At 36.3% G+C, this 18,086-nt stretch overlaps 1 protein-coding gene across 6 annotated transcripts in view; it reads right to left on the bottom strand.

The window, feature by feature from the left end:
* CDC14B (cell division cycle 14B) overlaps positions 1-18,086 on the bottom strand; it is a 44,788-nt gene that overhangs the window by 21,089 nt on the left and 5,613 nt on the right. For all 6 annotated transcript variants that reach the window (XM_056513687.1, XM_056513686.1, XM_056513683.1 and 3 more), the window contains exons 2-6: positions 15,493-15,586; positions 14,532-14,607; positions 12,583-12,675; positions 2,127-2,203; positions 535-601 (exon numbers count right to left, since the gene is read on the bottom strand). In XM_056513687.1, coding sequence (XP_056369662.1) covers positions 535-601; positions 2,127-2,203; positions 12,583-12,675; positions 14,532-14,607; positions 15,493-15,586 — 407 coding nt within the window. The remainder of the gene's footprint in view (positions 1-534; positions 602-2,126; positions 2,204-12,582; positions 12,676-14,531; positions 14,608-15,492; positions 15,587-18,086) is intronic.

Below are 18,086 nucleotides of genomic sequence, written 5' to 3'. Positions count from 1 at the left end.
TGAGTCCATGACGTCCCATAATTAGCCACAACCATAATACTTAACACCATATAAAAAATTTAATCATTTGGGTAATTAGCAGTTTATCCACTTGTTAAAGAAGGAAGCACAAATATAGACAAGACCCGTATCTCCAGATATTAAAAATACTACATTCTAATTTTCTCTTTTACTGCCTAATGTTTTGTAGCTCTCCTAGTTTGCCTGTAGTTTGCAATCAAGATTAGCCTAATACGTAACACCAGGGGGCATATAATAAACCTCTTAGGATTAGAAGTGTCCTGAGAGATTACATAAATAAAACTCAAAATTCCCTCTGTAATATCTTCACTTGTTGATTATATAAGGTATTGATTGACTTCTAGGAATGCTGTATCTACTTTTGTGACAATGCATAATGCATAGTAAACTAGGCAACAATTAGAGATCTGCTACTTCACAGCCCTAAATGGATCCTAGTTTTCTAAGCCTTCATCTTCTGAGGGGCAACATTTAGCAAAATTTTTGAAATGTGAACAATATTAGTTTACTGACCTTGTTTATTGCATGAAAACAGTCCAGTAATGTCAGATGAAAGCTGCAAGTACCAAAGGAAGCATCCCTATAAGATACAATGACCAAAACATAATTTTTGCATTTTAATCCACAAGAAAGCAACTGAAGATACTTCTCTAAAACACCTTTTATAATTACTTCAGGGTTATGATCATTAAACTGATATAATTATGTCAGATACTTAATTTCCCGTACTTTGAAGATTTTTCTTGAACTTTTTACAAGAATAAAAAAACATAAAATAAGTTATGTTAGCAGATACAACATAAGATTACTCCAGCTACAGTTTCTGTAAAGCTGAAATGTTCAATTTCTGCCATGGACTGTTAGGATGAACATTTTAGTAAATATAATAGAGTGTTTTCCTTAAGATGCATAAATAGTTCACACTTAAACACAAGGAGAAATTGGTTTCATTTGAACCGCTTCTTTCAATTACATGTTTTCTAATTTTGTTGATCCAGGAATTGTATATTCTTAGTATGTGATCATTATCAAATTTTGTAAGCAGTAAGAGTAAGAATTCTACCAGAATACTATAGTGAAGTAAAGAAACAAATTAAATGGAATCTACACCAGAGAATATTATGCCTTGGCAGAACACTTTGAGACCATGCAGCTCTTATCAGCTAATGCTTCTAATAAGTAAAAAACATATAGTGTTCAAATGTCAACTGAGAGGAAGGAGAACTTTTGAAGAACCTGGATGGCTGTCTCTAGCAATTTTTTCTATCCTTTCCTTCCTTATGAATCAGTGTGAAAAGGGGCAGAAATTAGCACGAGACAGAAATAATAGAACTTCATTCAAGTAAAAGACAGGACGCCTCTTAGACCCTGATGAGAAAGAACAAATGGATAAAGCCTTCTACAGCAGATAGAAGCAGCCTCATGTTTTCAGTCTATGGTCCTCACAGAGAACTGCAACCACTCTGATATGTGTTGGAGGAACAGCACAGTAGGGCACAGGCAATGCAGAAGGTTCCTGGAATCAATGTCTGATGCACTGAGGACAACTTCCCACTTGTCAAATACGTGCAGCAATCTGGAAATACTGTCTTGTGCATAAAAATGCTATTAAATATTGTAAGACCTCTATGGTGAATGACAGATATTTTGGTATGTTTAACTATCAGCTACTGACACAAAATCAGACTGCCAAGTGAGAAGCAATGTAGATCAAAAAGCTCAAGGAGTGGATACAAACAGCAGGGTTTCTTCACCTTCTGCTGGTACACTTCAGTACCAGCTGGTACTCATCCGTATCAGCTGGTAACATCTCTGATTCCTCAGTACTTGAAGTTCAGGCAGTGAGCGTGTCCCATGTAAAAACTTCAATACAAACCCCCAAATCCACCCCAAAAAACCCAAAAACCAACAAACTGACAAACCAACAAAAAACAACACACAAAAAAAAACCTCAAAAAAACAAAAAAACCCCACTCCAAAACACAAAGCAAAGCAAAAGAGAACAAAACCCCAGAAAACCAACACAGTAAAAATTAGTATTGAAAAATGTTACATTGTTCTTCAAAATATCAAGGTATAGAAAGTTCTATCAACTTGTTATTTACCTGAAAGGAAGATATGAAACACTTCCTGACAATATAAGCCTGTACACTTCTTCCGGGGATTCTCTCAAGTATATTATCTATTATTGGAAAAAGACAGAAAAGGAAAAAGATTATTTTATGACAGGCTTCAATAATATCAAGTAATTTGTTTACTACAGAAGGCATAATTAATTATTACAGAGCATAAAAGAGCTGGAAAAGAGTAGCATTAAGAACAAATGTTTGCAAGTCTGCAACAATAAAACCAACATAAACAATAAAAAAGCTTCTCAATCTAAAGAAATATAGATTTTAAAACAAACCTTATAGATATGTGCAGGAGTTGTTCAACTATAGGCTACAGTAAAAAGGCTCCTGTTCATCTGGATTCTTACATTTCTACTACAGCTCTTCTTGACCAGTTTGTACATTTTTTTAATTAAGCTTTTAAGATGTAAATTAAAACATAAAAACCTGCAGAGGTATCAGCAAAGCTATGAATCATCAAGGCAAACAAATTGTCGGTACACTCAGCAGACAAGACTAAAACAGTTATTTATGTATGTTTTGATCTTCTGACATCAGAACATTTGCATTAATCTGAATTCTGTACTTCCTCCTTTGCACTGCTGAGGCAATATTCAGTAACTAAATCCAGATGTCATAAACTAAGAGAAAACAAAAATTAAAAAAAAAAAAAAAAAAAAGAAGAAAAAGAAAAAAAAAAGAAGATCTGTAGCTTCAGAAGCAAAATACTAAGAACAGAATGAATTGAACTTTTTACTGTCAAAAACTCAGAAAAGAGTTCACAAAGGACCAACTTACGAGAAATATCCGTATGGTCTTCCATCACAACATGTCTGATCCCTCTTGGATAGCCTTTAATACTAAGGTCGCCTTAAAGAATATCTAAAACTCCTCTTATTTGTACATTTCTTCTTCAAATACCATTAAACACCATCCCCAGCATGGCCAGGAGGTACCAACTGTTAATAACAAGTTGTCATTAACAGGTCAATATTCAGTAATTTCAAGTTAATACTTTTTCTTCGAAATTCCTTTAACACTGTACAGAAAGTTGTGGTGTTTTCACTGCTGCTCAGTAAAATTATTTATTTCTTTTATACTAATGACATTTTTCCCTTAGAGTTATTTGAAAGTAAAAATCTTTACAAGTATTAATTAAACAACTTCCAAAAATCAAGGCATGGTGTATTTACTTTCTGGTTTTTTGGATATTTTTTCTTTAAAAAGTTGGCATTGCCTTTCAAACTTCTTTGATGCTGCTGCAAAGTCAGTTTGAACAAATGGCTTAACATACCTTAAACATCCTCTCTCCACACATACACAGAAAACATGAGTTAGAACAGATGTTGCTAAAAAAACCGAACAAACAAACCCAGCTTGAAACACAACTTAAACAGACAGCTAAAACAGACATGGCCAATAGGTGACCCCTTTGATTTTCTTAATTCAATTACTTTGTTAAGTATTTTCTGAGCATTCTCCCTAGAAACTGGCAGAAGAAAACAGAAAAAATATATCTTTCTTGAGACATAGCTAAGTAATGAAAACTGCATGTTTTGTGCTTTCACTGGGGAGAGATAAGTGATTTCTGCATTTGTATTTGCAAGTATACACCCAAAATAGAAAAGATACTTTAAAAACCTCCCCAAGTATCATTGATTAGCTTATCCTCCAATAGCAAAATTAATCTTATATTCTGTAAGCATTCATTGCCTGATTTGAATGTAAAGGTTATCTTCCAAGAAATGTCAAACCATGTGCTTTGATACAGTCCTAATTTGCATCTTGCAGCACAGTGAACACATATTGGTAGCAACCATACAAATCAAGCACCTCTTGTTTATCAGGAAGAGAGCCCTGTCCCAGAAAAATTTACAAACCTGAGAAATTAAATGGAATTAAAAACCAGATACCAATTAGACAGAGTTTTTAGCCAGAAATAAGTCACCTGGAAAAAACAGGATTACAGAATCACAGAATCTATTAGGCTGGAAAAGATCTCTTGAGATCATTCTGTCCAATCTTTGCCCAAACAGACCATGTCAACTAGACCAGGGCACTGTGTGCCATGTCCAGCCTTTCCTTAAATATCCCATCCACCATCTCCCTGGGCAGCCCATTATAATGTTTAATCAATCATTCACCCTTCCTGAGAAGAAATTCCTTCTAATGTCTGACTGGACTTATGTGCTATCACACTGTGTAGCACTGTGTAGTATACAGAGGACTAATTGTACCACAGGCAAACAGATATGCAACTAATACTAGCTGGTTTTGTAAGCCCATATAAAAGCTCATCTGAAGTATGGGAGAAATCCTTGGCCTTTCTGAATTATGTGCTTCTTAAAGGAAATGAGTTTAAATGCAGAAACATTGGTTTTTCAAGTATAACAGCTGCAAGAGGCATTTTTTTCCCATTTCATTATGTTGTATTGAAACAAGTTAGTTAGGTATAATATGTTAGTTATCAAATACAGATCCTGCTTCTGAAATTACATTACCAGTGAAACTGCTAGAAACACCTTTTTAACATACATGCATATGTATATAGACTTCTCTTAACACAGCTACATAAGAACACTTCCTCCATACAAGGACATTTAAAAAACCCAATCTGATTTTGCAATGCAAAAATACAACTTGCATTGTAAAACTGAAGCAAAATACTGCATATTTACTGGAAAAAGAAACTTATTCTGGAACAGAGATCCTGCTACACTCAGCTGTGACACTACTACACAACAAGTGAACAGCTGCAGAGACAGCAGCTGATGAAATGGTCAGATGGTACTCAGTGAAAAATGTTTGCAAAAAATTAGGTTAGTATGAGAATAGCTGGATAAGTGCAATGGTGTAGAGTGCTTCAAAGGGGAAGAATGACATTCACACATAATGCGAAAGACCATAAACAGATAATTACTTCACACAGGAAGTATCCTGGCAGTAACACAATACAAGAAGCTGGGACAGTCAAAGTGGAGACAGGATCAATTTCTGTCACAGCTTAAGGGAGTATGCAGCTAGAAATCCTGTAACCAAGGATGTAATCAAGGCTGGATGAAGGCTGAACATGGGTGGGGACTGCTTTTAGGTTGGGGTGCACTATATTCTACATATGGTAACAGGCAAGACTGAATCAACAGAGCTCAGATAAGCAACAGATGTCAAGGCAGCAGAGGCCACACATCTGCATTAGGAAATGGTCTGCACCAACGAAGATCTGACATGTTTACTATGTACTTCCAGCAGATTTTATGCTTAACAGCTGGGTTTAGTGTGGGCCTGTGGACTGAATGCCCATTATCTTTGGGATTGCTCCTACACTGCTCCACGAAATGAACCAAAATACAGTAGTCAACATTTAAGGAAAGATTCAGTTCAAAAAGTATTCCTGACACATCTGTATCTATATAAAACTAAATATAATACTATTTCTGACCTGGAGGAAGTCAATGAAGCCCTAAAGATGAACAATTTCATTGGAATGATGTGAATGAACAAAGGACTATAGAAAGCAAATAAATGGGAAAGAGAAAGTAGTAGTGATCAAATATCTGTAGCAGACAGAAGTGTTCAAGGAGAGAAGGACTTTCTAAGGCAGCAAGCAGAACTGAAGTTTTAGAAAAGAAGAGAATGGAAATGTTGATCTGATGAATAAAGAAACAAAGATATATTTGTAAATTAATGAGGTATGTACTGGGGGAAGGAGAGGAAATGAGAGAAGACAAACTCCAGAAATCAAAATATACAACAGCTGAAACTAATTTGTCCAGATGCTGATTACAATTTATGTTTCTCCTGTGCTTTCAAAGATGATGAAAACTTTCACAAATAAAGTTGTTTTCTTATGCCAGTAAAGCAACCAACAAAAATGACTACTAAAAAAAATAAAAACATTAAAATAAATTTCAAGCAATATATTAGCAGAAGCGGGCACTCTCTATGATAATTTTTATCCTTTTGTGTATATTAAATTGAAGAAAAGACTATTAGAATTTTAAATTTTTTTCCCAAGGGGCTCCTTTCTTGCACTTATGGAAATATTAAATAAAAAAGGCCTTCTTTCAAAAAAACTTAGGCAATGCAGCATGCATCTACAGCATTTAGAATTTTCCTTGTGATATGCAAGTGCAGATAGCAGCATGCATACATATCTATACACGTAATTATCATACAATAAACTTTTAAAATATTTTAGAAATCTTTTACTTAAGTACCTTTCAGGAAAATTGTTACTATAAAGAATTTATATCTTTCAAGTCAAACATATAATTTTATCACAATCTGCAATCATTTGTATACAGACAATTTGGAAACTTGGGGATTTTTTTAATACAAAAAAATATCCTACTGATCTTCAACATATAGCCAGGAATTTGCTATTAGCAGTTGAACCCCTAACAATGTTCTAATCATCCTTTTAATTTAGGACATCTGTTTCTAATTAAGGAATGACAGGCACCTCTGTGAATGGTCAAGAACCATCCAAGCACTGAACGCTGGGAAAGGTTCACTCAAGCACTCCTCCTGCCAACATCGCTGTGCACTCAAACAGCCACTTTCAAGTTCACTCAATGAAATACAAGGGTTTGCAGGATTAGGTGACCCAGTCTTTATTTATGAGCATTTAAAATCAGCCAGAGAATGAGAGCTTTTAGCAAGCCATGTTTCCATCTGATTCATTAGTTTTCAATCCAGCCTTAATTTTAAGCAACTATTTCCTAGATTGGAGTTACAATCATTGGAATGGTATTCACAATGGGATGCAAAGTACTCTTGGTGGAAAGGGAAATGAGTCTCTGGTTAAAAAAGGCATCTTAACTTTCAATACATGGCACTGCCAAGTGAAATAGTAATGCTGCATGTAAGACAAAACATGTTTAGTAATAATAATCTATGACATAACTTGTTGCTTTTTCAGGAAAATTAAATAGGTTATTGAAATAAACTTTACTGTTAGAAACTATATCAACTCAAGTTTGTAAACAGGACTTTAAATTCATATCTATGATGTACTCAATACAATCATGTTTATCCACCTGCTCACCCTCAGCTGAAAAATCTGCTTAAGGCTGCTACCTAAATCATACATTTTACCAACCATGCTGGCTTAGAAGCTAGAAAACAATGAGATAATTAATTTTAAATTGCTAACAAGCAATTTTATGTAATACAACTATGTTCCAAAAATGTCACTCACCCAAAACAGCTTGAACTGCTGTAAACAGCAATTAAACCCACACATTCTGAACAAATGCAAGTAGCTGCTGCATGTGACCAGAATCAAACACAAGCTCATACAGCTGTTATAACTTTAAAAGTATTAAATATTTTATTTCATTAAAACCTCAATTGGACATACCACTCAGTTAATAGATTAAATTTATAGCAATATTCCTTAGGACAAAATGTTAGATGTTGCAAAATTAAAATAGAAGTTTATTAGAACAAGAAGCTTCCTGTACGGATTTGTGTTGTAGTGAAGAAATGCATGTGGCCAACAGTTTCATCATTGGCAGAAACATAGTCATTAAGTGGATAAAAGCAACAGAGGTGAATAACTGCTTGTCTCGGGCAACTCTCTTTGTTCATCATCAGCAAAAGCAAGAAACCTTCAATTACCTTTTAAACAGCAGAGGGAAAGTATAAAAAACCCTGAACTGACTGGACTGGGCATATCACTACTTCATGCCAGGAAAGAAAGCAACCAAAGACTACAGAGTGAGGGACCTCCAAAAGAACAGCCCTTCTCCTATGGAGAGAAGCAGTTTTGTAGGAACATCCTGGAACAGAACCTAGCACAAACAGCAGAAAATCTGCTGCTATGAAGATTAATCACGATTTCCCAAATACAACTCAGAGAAGGTGGCATTTTAGAGGACACAAACTCACAGACAGCCAAGACTTCAGGCAACTTCTCCTTAAATGAAAGGTCAGTACTTTCTCCATCTTGTCTCTGCCACTCGCTCATCAAGCACCTCTCAAAAAAACATAACTGAGGGTAAACGTGGTTTACCCACTCTAAATTTGAGCACTACCACAGTTACCCATTCACCACCACCCAACATGGATCACTAGACAGGTTTATCTCAGGCTTAGCCAGGAATAATTCTGCAAGTGTCATAGTAAGAACAGAGCAGTTCAACATCACACCAGTGGGTGCCAACTGATTCTCCAACCTCCAGCTTCTACCCAGCATTAGGCACACAACTAGGAAGGACACTAGCAAATTGAAAAGGCAAAAAACCAATACTATGGATTAGAACAGACGAAGGAAACGCTGCTTACCCTGAAGAAAGAAGATGAGAAAATAGACAAAGTACAGAGATGAGTCCTGGAGAAGGTGACCTGAATTACAGCAGTTCATGGGGCGGTACCCTGGGAGGGTCACCCTCCAAGTACATAATTAGTGCCAGGCCTGAGGAAAAAAACACTGTTACTAAGTTAATGTAGCCAAGGGGAGAGGGGGGAGCTTGGGAATTGGGTGGACAGGGCACAGAGGGTACATTTTCTTTCGTAATATAGAAGGAGAAATGATGGAAGAAGCAGACTTTCCTCACCCACAGCCAAGTCCTGGTGAAAATCAAGAGAAGCCACTGTAGGTATCAACTCAGAAGATCACTGCTGCTTTGGTAGTGTGGTAAGGCCTGAACAGTGCAGATAGCTTTCAAGGAAAACATTTTTCTTTAAAAGGTGAAGAACAAAAGCTTCCCCCCTCCCTTCTTTCCCTTTTCCCCCTCCACCCAAATAAAGTGTAAACATTCAACCCCAACACACTGAATTTTGGCTACCCTTTGTGTGGCTGAATGTGGAAAATTTTTGCTAAACTACATAGAAGAATATTATTCCCATTATGTCTGTAAAAATGTAGAAACAAAATACAGAATTAAAATAGATGAAAGATGAACAATAACAGGATTGAGGTCTAAATTGTTAAGATTTACTCTAAAAAATTAGTATTTTATTCTAAAACTATATATTCAACAATGTATTTGTAAACTTAGTTCTTCACTCTTAAGGCCATGTTATACTGAAGAGCTTGAGTTAGGTTGTGCTGCCACATCAAAGTACACCTGGAAGGAAGCAGGAGATGCAGGGGGGGGGAGAAAGAAGTATGTAGTCTGGAGAGTTCATAAACTATCTCCACTGAAGAGGAAAGAAAGACAAGTTAGGTGAAGGGGAATGGGAGAAACATTAAAACACATCAACTGTGAAGAAAAGACCGAGAACAGACTGCTTGAAAACAAGAACACTAACAGCTGCCCTCATCACATCACATCACAGTTAATGAAGACTTTCATAATTGCCTTAGTAGTCCAAATGAGCACATGCTCACACGATATATATGCATACATATACATTTGAACAAAAGATGACAAATGATAACTCATGCTAATATATCCCTATTCCTTTAAGTAGAAGTTATAATATTCTCTTTAAGAATACAAATTTGAGGTCAAAAAGTCTTTGAGAAGACATGCTCAGAAGTTGAATGTTTATGGGGATATAGAAGTCCCAGAGGAGAACTAGTCATATTCAGTTCATTACAGTTTTATAGAGTAATTGTAACCATATAGAAAAAAAAAAAAAAATATATAATAAAACCAGAAATCACACAGACTCACTGTGCCTTGCTATTTCTTGCTATTCTTGAAAACTTTGCAACCTGGTAGTTTTAACAAGTAACTTGTAGCACCTGCACCTACAGAACAACTTGCATCCAAAACTGTGCTTAAGTTACCAAACACCTTTCAACACAAGTAGACAAGAACTATTTTTGTGACTAAATCTGCAAAGGCCACATTCCATCTCTACCTCCTTGCTCTTCCCTGAATGAACTGGAACTCCTCTAAAGTAAGAGTGCACTGCTTACCCAGAAGGTTCCTCAACCTAAGGTAAACTGTTGAAATAGGAACCTCCCATGAAGCTAAAAAAATAGAATCAAGTAAGAAAACACACTCAATCCACAGAAAGCAAAATAAGTATCAACCTACAACTTATACTGTAGGATCAGAATATAATTTATGACAATCAGCTCAAAAAACAAAGAGTATTGCCAACATCACACCGTCCGATAGTTATAACTAAGATTACAGAAAAACTCCTTAAATATTTGATCAATATCTAAATGGTTCTTCAACAAAAAGCAAAGCATTCTGAATTAAAGAAGGCAGATACTTAAGCCTACATGTGTTTTAAATAAAGAAATCATCAATATTTCCTTTCAATCAGGAAATACACATATAGACATGTTTATCAGGCATTCCGAACAGATTCCATATCATTGCTTGCTCCACAGAGAACAATCCAATTCTCCCTGCAGAAAGCAGAAATATGGGACAAGTATGTGTGAGCACTTGAGCAATGAGCTCTGTAATTAAGCTTGCCTCTTCATGAAAGTTCATCAAAGCATGCATGGGAAAAAAAAAGCCTCAGGGGCACAGCTTTTCTTCCGTGATCTTTTTCCTGTGGAATCCCTCCTACATGAAACTGGGAAAAAACTCCACCCTATTGTAAAGGAAAAAGCAGTACCAAAGCCAAAATATACTTCACCAGAAAGAAAATCAGCATCTAGCTAAAGCTAGCTAATTATCTTAGACTTGCAAATTTGCAAGATAGACATGCCTACATGCAAGGAGGTGGCTGATACTCGTAAAGAGCTTCACCTTCCCTTGGGACTTTCAGAGAAACTGCCAAAATATTCAATATACAATGCAGTAACTTAAGCACTTCTCCAAACTCTAAGAACTACTGGTTGTTTCAACCAGCCTCTTCCTGCCATATGCCACGTATCTGCAACTAGCCCTACCACATGCCTTGGCTAGGCAGACATGATCTCGTGTCATGGATCCGTGTGAGCATCCTTTCTTTATTCTGCAACTCCCACTTTCTTCACTGCAGCTCTCTTAAGCAAAAACTGCCTACTCATCTGTACAACAGCCTCCATTTCTAATTACTGTGCTTCGGATTGTCGTAAGCCATACACATTAATCTTAGAGACTGTTCGAGACTGTTGAAGCATTCACCTTCACCTGGATGCTATTACTGCAACACGGCAGGGCTACCAGGTGATCAAAAACAAGATTTATTTTAGGTTTTCTGTATACTTTTGCATAATCAACCACAGTATTTTCTTATTAGATTGTTTTGCCATTAGTTAATCTTCTGTACCAAAATTCTATTCAGAATGTCAGCTGCTGTGTCATACAATGCTACCACTACACAAATTCAGAAGAGTAGGAAAAAACAAAGCCTACTTTTTTCCAAATAATGGCTGATAACCGAAGCCAGTCTCCTCTCGCTCTCTGGGCCTCAATTATGATCAAGAAATTAGTAAGAATTGGTTTTCCTAAAAGCTGCAGGTGTTTTGTCAACATAATCCTTTAACAGAAAACAAGCTTAGTAACTCATATTTCCAGTCTCCATGTGGTTTAAGAATGCACAGGATTACAGCAACATTCCTAAGTACTTGTGTTTCAAATACCAAGAGTGACGTGTTTTGAAATTTAGTTCTCAATTAGTAAAAAGTGCTATAGAATATGGACAACAGAGAAACCCCAGGGAACAGAAAATAGACATCTTGCATGATGCAGAGAGGCAGTAAGGATACTGCCTGCATCACAGAAAGTACTGTGTAGCCTTTGAAGCCAATAAATAGGAATAAATAAGGCTACATGAACTTCAATCCCTCAAATCTCCAACATCAAAAAGCGCACAGCTTCTCATTTCATTACTCAGCAAACAAGAAAAATGGTTACAACCAAGGTGTGTTACAAGTCAAAACAGACATGAATATGGTGCATCACAGCTTTCATCCTGAAGTATTCAGCATTTTATTCCTTAACTACATTTTTGTGTACCAAATACATGCAATTGTGATGTAAAGCCAGTCCATTTCCCCTCTGCAGTCACAGACGGCTTAGCACCTTTCCAGCCACATTGTATCTTCCCAGGCTTTATACAGGCTCTAAACCATCACACATTCTCACTGCTTATCCCAGGTTAATAGAAGAGATTACTTTGTATTACAGAAGAATCAGCTGGGGAAGGAAATGTTTATTTAAATATGTGCTGACAAATTATACATTTCACTTCATACAATATACTATTTTTCTATTATAAAAAAGAAAAAGAGGTTCTGTGGTTGGAGAAAGGCACAACTTCAAGAAGCAATCATTTTTTCTAAATGAAAATATTAATTCTGATTATTTTTTCAGTGATGCTTTTATTTCTTAAGAAGTGAAATGGCAGCAGGGGGGAAAAAAACTAAAATCACACAACTTCACTCACATACCTGCTAGACTTTAGAAACTCTTTTATTATGTGGTACATCACTATAATGACATTAGCAGGATGATTATTCAAGATAAAAGAATTGTTTTTATCTCGCTGTTCTAAAAATTGAGTATGAAAAAATGAACAAACAATTTACAAAAAGTAAAATACTTACTGCATAGGAGCCTATGAGGAATGCAGCGTTCGCCTGCTTTTTCTGATCAAAGCCAGTATAATGAATTATTTTCTTCCTTATCAATGAAAATGACTGTATCAAGAAATGAACAAGGTTATGATTTTGCATTTTAGACCTTTTATACCTTCTTTTATAAAATCAGAGGAATGTAAGATTTTGTTTACCTCCTTTCATCCACCTGTAGTCAGAGAATAAAAAATACTGTAGTCACTCAGAAGTTTTGGAAAACTGCATTGAATCCCTACCTAGATTTTTCCAGAATTTTTCCCAATATCCAGCCTAAATAATTTTTGATACAAATTACTGAAACATTTTCTTTTTTTCCCTAAATGCATTTATATTTTCAGTTAGGATTTTTTACTTCAAGCTTATGCAACAGATAGCCATTTATAAGAACAGAAGTGACATTCTCAAAAGCATCATAGGTATATTAAAGTTGAAAAATTTTAAAAACAGAGTTTACACCTTTTCATTCATTTTTCAAAATCAAATGTAGATAAATCTAGTATTTGTTTCTAAAGATCAAAACCATGCTTAGATTAAAATATTTTGAAAGTATTTCTAAACCTTATAATACATAATTTTTAAAGTATCATCTTGGCTTCGCATACAGTTTCTCCATTTATCTTAGGATGTGGGTGGAGTAGCATTTTCAATGGAAAGGACATACACATGTGGCAGTTATCCCCTAACTGGCCCTTGAAATAAATTCTGAAGTGTTTCAAACTGCACACTTTGATCAACTGCTAAATGTAAAAAAATGTAAATTGATGCATTTAAATAGCAATGTTACTTGTTCAAGATACCAGATTCAATGCATTGAAGACAAAAAAAGAAAAAACCCAGATCAGTAGCAGAAGTGTGTTCTCAGAAATCCGAACGTGTCAAACACAAGATAGAGAAAGGGACTGACATAGACTTGTGTTGCTTCAGAGCATCCTGTATGCAAAAATCAGAGAATATCATCTCTGGCAAACCACAGTTATCCAGGTGGGAGTTTACCACCCCCCAGCCTGGACCACAAAACACCAACATCACACCTGTGGGTGCCAACTGTTTCTACAACATAAAGAATAATAAAGCAAGTCTGAATTATGCAAACTATTATCTGTGACAGACAATCAAGGAATGAAAAAAAAAAAAATACACTCTTACTCTATAATGTGCTGTATATTTCCCACTTTTCATAGTTCAGTGGCAGTTTAAAGATCTAAGTAGTTTTGAAGAGGCAAACCATGACAGACATTAACAAAAATAAGCTCTTTTATATGCCAAACAGGTTTTATACCCCATCATCTACTAAAGGTTAACTAGCTTGTAGTCAGATGTGTTAATTAATTTAAGAAATCCATTTTAAAGACACTACACTCTATCAAGAGCCCAATCCCAAAAATTACTGAGCTCCTGGAAGAGAAAATAATCTGCAGTATGAGCAGAGCAGCTTCCTTCAGGCCAATGCTATCAATGCTACTAAAGATCAAATGTTGCTCATTACTGAAGAATGTCAGCATCAGAAGAGAAAACCAAGTAAAAAAAACCCACTTCAAATAAAAACATAACACTACACCCTCGAGCTCACTCAATATTGGCAGATTGCCAATAAGATAGAATTCCAGGAAAGAAGCTTTTCCTATAAAAGAGACTGTATTCTTTTAGAACCTGATCTTCTAGAAGCTTAATGATAGTTAACTGCCACAGTTGTGTATCATCCATCTTTTAAAAGTAAGTAGGTTTTGCACCTTGATCCTCCTCCTCCCTAAAGTCACCTCACTAAAACATAGCATTCATATTCAGAATTCAGCTGGATGACGAAAACAGGAAAGCACCTGAACAATAACAACAACAATAAAAGAAATTTTGGCCTGGTTGTTTTTTGTTTTTAAAAAACCCAGTAATATTGGCTTTTGAATAAAAAACCAAAGCACTACCTTTAATTTCTTGTTTAGCTTGCAGCAGTATCTGTAGACCATTGCCAGATTGAGTGGTCCAAAGTCAGCATAGAAGCTGTTAGAAGAAAGGGGAAAAATTGTACATGACCTCTGTAAATGCCTTTTTTTTAAACAAAATGCACAAAGTAATGAGTTATAATATAAATGTGTATATGTACATCACTCTAAAAACAAGTACGTTTTCTTACATAAATACATACTGTTTTGTTTGAGGAAATGTTTTGTCATCTTTAAATATGGACTAAAATTTGTTTTCCACACAGCACCATTCAAAACCAACACCCCAGATTTTAAGAACTATTTCTCACTACTGTATCATTGTGACAAAAGTTTTTAACTCTATTTTCAGAGGAACCCATAAGCTTTACTTTAAAAGGAGGCAATTCATAGTGCTAGAGAAAAGGGAACACAGAGAATAAAGATTGATTAGTGCATAAAAAACCAGCAAGCATGCCCTTGGTCAAAACTACTTGAAGAATTAGCAGTATTCCACATCATGTAAAAGACAAACACTGTTCACTACAGGGGAAACAATATGTCCATTGTCAGCTCATAAAGGCTTGGATTGACTTTGCCATTTTCTTCTATGATTCTAGGAAGTTCACACATTCCACTTAATACATGAGGAACCAAAGACACCCCTTTTAGTCTGGCACACAATGTGTATTTCTGAATTTATATGGCTGCATCATGTTTCTGTGTCTTCTAACAGGAACGGGCACAATGAAAGCTTCTGCTTTGAAAATGTTTTTAAGAAATCCTGATGGGAAAGCCTTTTTTGAAGAAAGCCATCAAAAGCCTATAAATCATCATGGCATGCAAGTCTTAGAAGACCATATTCGTGTAATTAGTTCTCCAATGAGACTGATTCCTCACTGCTGTTGTTCTGACTAATTTATTTCTGTATAAAAACAGGGGAAATAACTAAGTCAGTACTTACTTCTCATACACAAGTTCATCATCTATGCAGAAATAATGGGTATTTGCAGCTCCACTCTTTGGTTTTTGGTACAGAATCGCAAAATAAAGGCGATCTGAAATGCAAGAAAATTGGAAGCTTTTATAAACATCATGCTTTTCTGCTGAAATTCTGAAGTATTACTTGTCAATGGGACAACCTTAAATGGTTTAGAATGAAGAAAATCTTCTCTTAAGTATTAAATTAGGTTTTATTATTTCTTCAGTGTTAAACAAACAAGGCACACAAAGATTGAGGCTTTTATTCAGCAGCATTCCCATAATCCACAGCTCTTTAGTGTTCTTTCCCAAAGTGTTCCTTGTTCGATGGCTTCACAAAATAGCAGGAGCCTGACTTGCACCCACACACACAGCAGGCATCTCCTTTGGCAGGTTTGGTTGCACTCCAAATACCAATGCACGCACACCACCCCCCCAAACCTAACCAAAAATCCCTCTGCACCTCTGAGCACCTACATTAAACTAAATGATAAAGCACACTCACACCAAACACAGGCACTTCCTCCTATAAAGCCATGATTTTGACAGTAGTGCTATGCAATTAAAGCCTGCAGGTAACAGGGAGGGAGGAAACCAGGCAGCCCCTGCTGCCCTTGGGAGCCCCAGCCAAGCCTCCACCTGGAGGTCTCCAACTGAATTCCCATCCCCACCCCAGCTGCCCCTTCAAAGCCTGTGTGCCTGCAGGCAGGAGGTATCTTATACTTGCCCTGTCTTCCTTTGTTGAGCTGAGGGGAAAAAAATACCAGCGGTATTCACATGGATATAAATTACTTTTATGGCCGGGGAAGCTGAAGCCCCAGTGAACTTTAAACACTGACTGTGCTCCTGCTATAAATTGCTGTGCTTGCGGTAATTGGTCAATAAAAATTGAGGCTTGCAGCACCACCGCAATAGTTGTCTTCCTCCTGCAGAGAAAATATCATCATAAAATATCTGGATTAAAATTCAGACCTAAAAGGAAAGCTTGCTTTCTTTTTTGTTTTTCCCCTGCAAATTAGTTCCCTAGAAGAGATATTATTTAAGTATCAAAACAGACCACGTGCATGTATCATTTCAAAACATATGTGATGAGGAAAAACTGTCAGTTTTTAGACAGTGGGGGGGAGGCAAAATTCACTTTAAGTTTCAAAAAACATCATCCATGACCAGCACTCAAAAACCATTACCTGTATCTTGAAAATACATGTCCAAGTATGCCATGAAAGGAATTACCATGTCTATATTTCAACAGTCACACACTCAGTGCTCACCTACACAGACCAGCATCTCAAGAGTGAAGGCAGGCAAGTCCACCAAAAAATGTGCATTTTCTTAATGCTTTTTTCAGTAGAACAGGAGTCTGATGTGAGTAGTTTGGCTTAAATATTTACAGGTCAGAAGTAACAGTGGTATGTATAGTCCTCCTAAGAAAGTCAGGCACTTACTTCCTTACTCTCTAGCAGAAGCAAGGCACCCAACTTGCTTATTTAATTTCTAATAGCCCCATCCTGTAAGCAGGGCAGCTGCAAGTAACTAGATAGGAAGTGCATTACTTGCTTCTGCACCTCCCAGCATTTAACAAATCATTCCCTGAAAACAAGCCAAAGGATAAAATTCAGAGTAATATGTGCATTTTTAAGATGTGACTACAGTGGCCCACAAAATGAATTATATGTGGAGAAGCAAGTGTACGAATAATCCATCTGGGTGCAAAATATGCTATGGCACACAGGGAGGCAATCCTGAGGTCCTGGGGGTGATTCCCCACCACTGTGTTAATCACTTAGCTGTGTCAACGTGGATTTGCATGCATTAGAAACTGTAACAGGTATACCTAGGCAGTACTATTTAAACAAAAAAAAAAAAAAAAAAAAAAGTGAACGAATGTGGGGGGCCGCAGGAAAAAAAATGAAAAAAAGAAAGAAAAAAGAAAAAGTAGGAAAAAGAAGGCAAGAAAATACGAAAATGGAAAAGAAAAAAAAGAAAAGTGAAAAAGAAGGTAAAAAGCTGCTTTGCTGACTTACTTTGAGAAAGAGCTAACATGTGCAGGAGAACTGAGGGCAAGAGAAGAAGCAGAAAGGAGAACTGAGAGGATGTGATATCTAGGGATTGTGTTTAAACTGGCATTGCTAGATTCAACACATGTCACTGCAGCCCCAAGCTATAATTTCACACCACTTCTAAACTGATTTAATGGCTAGCTGCCACCAGGTTCCTTAGAAGGAAAAATCTTCTGAGTTTGCTCACTGAACTAGCCTGCTGAGGGTTAACAGCAGGAATATGTAGCCAAAATTTTTCCCTCCATGGCATCTGTCCTTAAGTGCCAGTCTAATTATTGACCATACTGAGCTCTCCCTCTTTATTGCGCACAAACAACAACCACATCAAAATCTGAGAAGAATGGCAGTAGTACTCAAACTGAGTACCTTGAGTACTCAAATGCTACCATTTTGCACTTCACCTTCTTCACAGAAACTTTACATCACTTTTGAAAATATAAAAGTACTTTGCAAAGAGCAATCCAAAATGTTCAAACACAAAAGGAGGCAAAAAGTAAAAATAAATATAATTTGTACA

The sequence above is a fragment of the Oenanthe melanoleuca genome, chromosome Z (assembly GCF_029582105.1).
Source record: "Oenanthe melanoleuca isolate GR-GAL-2019-014 chromosome Z, OMel1.0, whole genome shotgun sequence".
Lineage (NCBI taxonomy): Eukaryota > Metazoa > Chordata > Aves > Passeriformes > Muscicapidae > Oenanthe > Oenanthe melanoleuca.
This window is presented reverse-complemented; position numbering and strand designations above follow the sequence as displayed.